Source organism: Scylla paramamosain, chromosome 32 (assembly GCF_035594125.1).
Source record: "Scylla paramamosain isolate STU-SP2022 chromosome 32, ASM3559412v1, whole genome shotgun sequence".
Lineage (NCBI taxonomy): Eukaryota > Metazoa > Arthropoda > Malacostraca > Decapoda > Portunidae > Scylla > Scylla paramamosain.
This window is the reverse complement of record NC_087182.1, coordinates 2,456,255-2,463,754: the sequence shown is the minus strand read 5'-3', so window position 1 is coordinate 2,463,754 and position 7,500 is coordinate 2,456,255. Positions and strand designations below refer to the sequence as shown.

Below are 7,500 nucleotides of genomic sequence, written 5' to 3'. Positions count from 1 at the left end.
TTGACATTAACAAAAGTGTCGCCTGCATTAATCTGTGTATAGTACAGTGTGATTATAGAGCACTTTCTTAAACAACTAATGTTAATGTTATCTGATCCAGAAAGACTGAGAGATAACTCTCCTCCCAACGGTGCCAGTCCGCCACCAGGTCTTTGAGGTAGGCGAGACACACCACCACCTGGGCCTCGCGCCCCTTCACGTGCAGCCTGTTCTTGGCCACGTGCACGCTCATCCCGTGGCGGCCCCGCAAGTAGTCCAGGTAGAAATGCTCGTCCCTTGCCGGGCGCCCTGCAATCCGCTGCGACACGTACAGGCTGCGTCGCACCTGCCGCGCCCCGCTCCCCCCTCCTCCCTCCCCTTCCCCCGCCGCCACAGGGGGGCCCGCCCTGCAGGGGAAGGCCCTCCCCATGGGAGGCCTGCTAGCCAGTGGCCGCCACAACCACTGGGGGGGCCGTCCTGCAGGGGCAGAACCTCCCCCTGGGAAAGAGAGAAAGAGAGAGAGAGAGAGAGAGAGAGAGAGAGGGAGAGAGAGAGAGAGAGAGAGAGAGAGAGAGAGAGAGAGAGAGAGAGAGAGAGAGAGAGAGAGAGAGAGAGAGAGGACAGATAGGGCAGGGTGTGACGAGATACGAAGAGGAGACGAAAATAAAGGAAAGAAAGGTAGCAGATGGCAAGATAATCTAGAAGAGAGGGGAAGGCAGAGGACAGGAGTGAAGAATGAGGAAGAAAGGAGAGTAGGAAGCAAAGACAGGAAGATGAGGAGGAAGAGGAGCTGGGAAGTAGGAAAATTTTGACGAGGCAAGAATGTCGTGGGGGAGTGTGTCATTACCGCCTGGGTGAGTCCATGCACGTGACGAGATTTTGATTGTTACACCTGAGTTACGGTGACCATGTATAGTCTTCTTGGTGGTGAGGAGGAGGAGGAGAAAGAGGAAGAATACAAAGGAAAGCCAAACAGCAACAGACTTTTAGGTCCTTGCAAGGCTGTTTGGTATTTGCTTCTATCTACCTATACGAGAGAGAAACAGGACAGAACAACAGAAGGAGGAGGAGGAGGAGGAGGAGGAGGAGGAGGAGGAGGAGGAGGAGGAGGAGGAGGAGAAGAAGAAGAAGAAACAACAACAACAACAAGATTCTTAAGCAAGTCTTAGAATGAGAAGCAAGATTATTGTTTACACATCAAACTCATCATTCTCTCTCTCTCTCTCTCTCTCTCTCTCTCTCTCTCTCTCTCTCTCTCTCTCTCTCTCTCTCTCTCTCTCTCTCTCTCTCTCTCTCTCTCTCTGCATAAGACTATTAACCTCTGTCTATTATTAGATTAACAAGACAAAAAATACCTTTAAGAAATGCGATATATTATTAGGTGGCATTGAGTGACCACAAGAATGGCCGAGAGAGGGAGAGAGAGAGAGAGAAAGGAAGAGGGAGAGGGAGAGGGAGAGGGAGAGAGGGAGGGAGAAGATAGAGGGCGGGTCAGTAGGGCGTTGGCCAGTTTCATTATCTATAATGTTTTGGTGTTTATAGTTTTCAAGCTATTTTTAGGTGAAGTGTTTTGCTTTAATTACCACCTTCTTTTCTTTCTCTTCTCCTCTTTCCTTGATTTTCTTTTCATCATTTTTTGTTCTTTTGATCTCTCGTTTCATCTCGACTTTGTTTCCTTTTCAATTTCATCCCGCAGTTGGTGTTTCCATCTAAAATTTCATTTCTTTTATTTCGTCTACTATCTCCTTTCATCTCCTTTCCTTTCCATTCCCTCATTTTTCATTACTTTTATTTTAATTTCCCTTCCCTTCCCTTTTATTTCCTTTTCTTAAATCATCATGCAATTTATCTTTCTCTCCAACATCTTATTCCCTTTCTCTTCCTTTCCCGTCCTTTTCCTCTCCTTTCGTCTACCTTCCATTCCCTCATTTCTTATATTTTCATTTTCCTTCCCTTTCTTTCACAGCTCCACCAGGCGACATAATGACCTCGATGTCGCGGTAACGTAAGTCAGTTTCTTCCTCCCTTCCTTTCCCTTCCCTCCCTCCACGTTCCCCTTGATATACAGTAAGAGCCCTCAAGGTAAACCATTTTCTCCCCTTCTATTTCAATCATCAACGTTATGCAATCTCTGTTGATGAGTTTTTTTTTTTTCAAGATTATAGTATTTCTTGTTTCCTATTGATTTTTTCTCCTTCCTTCGCCAAATCCTACTTTCCCTCTTTATTTTCTTGTCTTACTGGTTTATTTTTGTTGATTTTCGCTTTTATTGATTGTGTGTGTGTGTGTGTGTGTGTGTGTGTGTGTGTGTGTGTGTGTGTGTGTGTGTGTGTGTTTCTTTCAATACGTAGAACAAAATTGCATACAGAAATAATCTTTACACGGCAACTCTCTCTCTCTCTCTCTCTCTCTCTCTCTCTCTCTCTCTCTCTCTCTCTCTCTCTCTCTCTCTCTCTCTCTCTCTCTCTCTCTCTCTCTCTCTCTCTCTCTCTCTCTGCATATGTGAGTATGTATGTGTGTGTGCAATAACCTCTCTCATTTATTTCACACAACTAACTGGAGCATGACCTTAAGATGACCTCACGCTGACCTTAATAACAACATATAAAGACACAAATTGATAAACAAAGGCAGCCATCAAATAAAAAAAAAAAAAAAAAAAAATAATAATAATAATAATAATAATAATAATAATAATAATAATAAGTAAAGGAAGCACAACACTGAAAGACGATAGCAGGCAGTGAAGTGGTGACAGTGATGCCAACTAAGGCTACAGTGCAGAATAGTGACCTTTACAAACACCTCACCAACCTCTCCTGTGTGTTATAACTGCAAGGGGAAGAACAGTGTTAAGGTGAGACTAGTTACCACACGCCTCACACGACATACAACACACAGGTACAAGAATTAATTAACTAACAATTCTTTTTTCTTTCCTTTTTATGAGTAGGAAGACAATTGGCAGGTATTTTTTCTATCTTATATTTGTTTTTTTTTCTTTGGCTCACTTTCCTTGTACATAAAAAAAGTAAAAAGAAAAAGAAAACGGTAGATGGATGAACTGACCAAATCTTTTCACTCTTTCTCGAATATTTGTCTTATTTCCTTTTTTTTTATTTAGAAGGAAGACGAGCTGAAAGTTGGGAGGGGTTTTTTAAAAGCTATTCCTTTCTTCTTTTCTGTTCTTTTCCTCTTAGGCAGTCCAGAGTCAAGTGACCAAATCTTTTCACGTTTTCTCAACTATTCCTTCTCTTCTCCCTTTTCTTTAGGGGGAAAAAGAGCTGGAAGGTGGAAAAGTTATTTAATAGAGTGGTAGATGAGTGGAACGGACTCAGTAATCATGTAGTTAGTGCTAGGACACTAGAGAGCTTTAAGAGAAGATTAGACAAGTTTATGGATGGGGATAGCAGATGGAAATAGGTAGGTGTGTTTCATACAGGGACTGCCACGTGTAAGCCTGGTCGCTTCTTGCAGCTTCCCTTATTTCTTATGTTCTAAAACTTACCCTTGTCTTTTCTTTTTTCTTTTTCTCTTAACCCTTTAACGCATAAGAAAAAAAAATGTAAACAAGACAACACACCAAAACAATCAACAATACACAATTCCTTACTTTCTCTCCGCTGTCCAACATTGCTTAACTTAACATTGGGTGAGAGAAATCTGGGGAAGGGAAAGAAACTGAGGCCAGCACCGCGTAATTGACGGGAGGAAGCAGAAGGGGAGAGGGGGGATGGGGGAATGAACTACAGGTAAAGGTGAAAGGGAAATGATGGGAAGAGGACGAAAACCAGTGGGAAAAAGTGGGGGTAAAAGGAATGGGAAGAGAAAGGGAAAGGAAATACTTCATAGGTCGATAAAAAAGGAAAAAAAGAGGATAAAGGAATGCGAAGAAAAGGAGAAGAAAACAATGGATTAATGATAATAGAGAAGAAGAAAAATCAAGAAAAGAAAGGAAAAGGAAGAGAAAGAAAACAACAGATAAAAAATCAAAGAGAAAAAAAGTAAAAAAGGAAGAGAAAAGTAGAAAAAACACTCAATACGTACACAAAAATGAAAAAAAAAAGAACGGAAAGATAAAAAAACAAAGGATCAACAACAAAAATAAAAAAACTGAGAAAGTAAAAGAAAAAAAAAGGGAAGGAGACAGAAGATCACCATTTTTCATCACCTACCAGCAAAATTGGCCCAGTTTGGAGCGGCGGCGGCGGCGAGGGCGGCGACGAAGGCGAGGATGGTGAGCGCTCCTCCGGCAGCAGACAGACGAAGGCCTCGTCTATCGCGTTCCATCTTGACATGGTCGCAGGAGGAGGCGAGTCGCACACGAGCAGCAGCAAGGCACGGGGAGGGAAGGGGAGGGACGGGAGGGAAAGGGAGGGAGGGGAGGGGGAGGGTGTTTAAATCCCCTTCACGCAGGTCTTGTAGCGGCCCATCGTGACTCCCTGGTTAACTTGTCAGCGCCCCGTGTCACTGTTCGATAACCGTGCACTCATTTTTCAGTTTTTCTCTTGATTTTTGTTTTTTTCTGAGTTTTCTGTTATTTTTTCTGTATGGTTTATTTTTTTCGTGTTCTGTATTTTTGTTGGTTTTTAGTTTGCTTTTGTTTGTTTGTTTGTTTGTTTTCCTTTCCACTACTTTATTTATTTATCTAGTCTTTCTATCACGTGCTTTTACTTTTGTTTCTTTTTTCTTTCTTTCTTTTCTGTAGATGCGTCTTTCTTCCTTTCCTCACAATTCCTATAGCACTAACATCACACCTTCCTCATCCTTCCATATTCTCTTACCAAGTCTTCTATATGCTTTCTATCATCTATTCACTCGTAACTCTTCCACGATTTTATGTCTTGGAATGGCACGAGATAGTCTTTGGTAACTTCGTCAGGCAAGATAAGACCAAGTGCTCGTATGAGTTCGTCAGATACACACTGCTCACGTATACACAAACACGTATACATGTGGAAGGAAGCACTCAAGGTCACAGCGCCACCTCTACCACCTCCACCACAAGCAAAGTGTTGCCAAGATCCACTTTTTAGTTATCTGTCCTCATGTCCTGAAAATATCGGATTGTTAAAGGATGGTAAAGGGTTATAACAACATAGGCCGATGGAAAGGATGGGGAAAATGATGATAAAGAAATAAATATGGCGTGGAGGGTTATATATATGCACAAATGAAATAAAGTGAAGATTAAAGATAAGCATAAAGTTAAATGAAGGACTGAGTATTTATAATGAGTCATTGTGCAGTTATAACAATGTATCTCAGCAACATGAACTAAAGATAGCGTTGGTATTTAAAGAAGCTGATCGAAAGAAAAAAATGTATGTTATAAAGAGAAAATGGACAAAGATATAATAAAAAACGGAAATTTTTGAAAGCGAAATTCTCTTTAACATGAAAATAAAAAATAAAAAAAATGATGTATTGAAACTCGAATCAAACTGATAAAAAAGCAAAAGAAAAAGAAAAACATCAATACAGAAGCGAAAAGAATCAATAACAAACAACAAGCAGGACAAATCAGAAAGAAGTGTTCATTCTCTCTCCTGGCAACAGTCTGACCACGCCAAAACATCATCAGTATGTCAATGAAATGCAAAAAAAACGCAGATATGCACACAACAGAGACGAAGAATAAAAAAAAAATACGATAAAAGACAAAAAATCAGAGAGAAGCATTACCACTTCTAACAAAATAAACAAAAAAATTAGATAAATGAATAAATAAAAGTCAAACGATGCACTAACTTTAAACGAATGAAAATGAAAGTAAAAGTGAAGCTAAATTTATATAACCAAAAAAGACCAAACGAAAGAGAAAGGGTAGGAAAAAAGTAAACGGTAGAAACATTCTCGATTTTCAAGCAGGGGGCGTCCGCATCAAAACACCATTGACTTCTGAGCAGACGAGTGACGTGGCCGAGAATGTAAACAAACCAAGCTTTCTGGAGACTGCAGACCTCCCTCGCCCACGACTTTCCGGCGCCACACGTGCATATGACGAGGACGTGTTTGGGGGAAGCCGTAAACAGAGAGGGAGAGAGAGAGAGAGAGAGACAGAGAGGGGAAGGGGGAGAGATAAAGGTGTAGATGATGGAGCGGGCGAAGGAGAGATGGTGAAAAGCGCAAGAGAAACGTAACGATAAGGGATTGCGGAAATAAATAAATGAAAAAGTCGGTAAATATATAATCTAGCAAGATGTGAGAAAAAACAGGAATAAAAAAAAGGAGCGAGTAAAGAAGAGATGAAAAGTGTTGGAAAGCAAAGTGATAAATGATAAAAAAAAAAGAGAGATAAGACGAATAAGAAGCGATGATGAGTGCTTGAGAAGTTATAAAAACAGAATGATAAATGGTAAAATGTAGATAAATATTATGAAAAACACACACACACACAAAGAGAGAGAGAGAGAGAGAGAGAGAGAGAGAGAGAGAGAGAGAGAGAGAGAGAGAGAGAGAGAGAGAGAGAGAGAGAGATACCTTATAAATCACCTCTAGAGCTATAAATTCATTCCCCACCCACCTGTTTGTCTACGTACCTGAGGACCCTAATTAATTAAGAGTCTCAGGTAGTAGTGCTTAATTAAGACAAGGCTGTGATGATTCCTAAGTAGTGAACGAAGATAATATTCTAATCAATAACTACAACACACAAAATCACAACGAAATATAACAATAAAAAAAGTACAAATAAATTCTAAGTACAATAATCAGTCATCCAGTTTTCGTTTTCTATTTTGACTCGAGAAAACGATACCTGTTGTTATTATTATTATCGTTCTTATTATTTATTTTTATTTTTACTTTCTTTGCGATCTATATATGGAGGTGATGTTATGGTGAAAGGATAATGCATTCCGAACACAAGACGATATGGTGAAGAATATATAAAAGTGAACAAGAGAAGCATGAGGGGAGGGAAGGAGGAAAAGGACAAAGAGAAGGAGGAGAAGGAGGAGGAGGAAACGAGAGAACGGAACAGAATAATACACAAGAAAACCATAGAATAACACTACAAAACAGAATAACGCAACGAAACAAAACAGAACAGAAACGAAAGAACAAAACAGAATAAAAAGGACAAAAACAGGAGGAGGAGGAGAAGGAGGAGCAAGAAGAAGAAGAGGAGGAGAAACCGACGTGCAGGCAACCAGGTGCGAAAAGTCAGGTAAGTTCTAATGAGGCACGTATGTATAAATCATTCTATATTGAGGCATGTGTAAGGCTAATGCACTTAGCACACACACACACACACACACACACACACACACACACACACGTTACCACGCACTTCATCGCCACTCACAAGGTTGAAACGCAGCTAAAAGAGGAGGAGGAGGAGGAGGAGGAGGAGGAAGAGGAGGAGGAGGAGGAGGAGGAGGAGGAGGAGGAGGAGGAGGAGGAGAAGGAGCAGGAGGAGGAGCAGGAAGGTGGAAGGAATTGGACGCGTGAAGTGATCCGGGGTGAAACAAATTGGTGGAGGAGAAGAAGAAGAAGAAGAAGAAGAAGAAGACCACC

At 41.0% G+C, this 7,500-nt stretch overlaps 1 protein-coding gene across 7 annotated transcripts in view; it reads right to left on the bottom strand.

Annotated features, from left to right (window-relative positions):
* LOC135089030 (uncharacterized) overlaps nucleotides 1–7,500 on the bottom strand; it is a 52,735-nt gene that overhangs the window by 25,657 nt on the left and 19,578 nt on the right. For all 7 annotated transcript variants that reach the window (XM_063984201.1, XM_063984199.1, XM_063984202.1 and 4 more), the window contains exon 2: nucleotides 4,155–5,032. In XM_063984201.1, coding sequence (XP_063840271.1) covers nucleotides 4,155–4,269 — 115 coding nt within the window. In that variant the 5' untranslated portion in view covers nucleotides 4,270–5,032. The remainder of the gene's footprint in view (nucleotides 1–4,154; nucleotides 5,033–7,500) is intronic.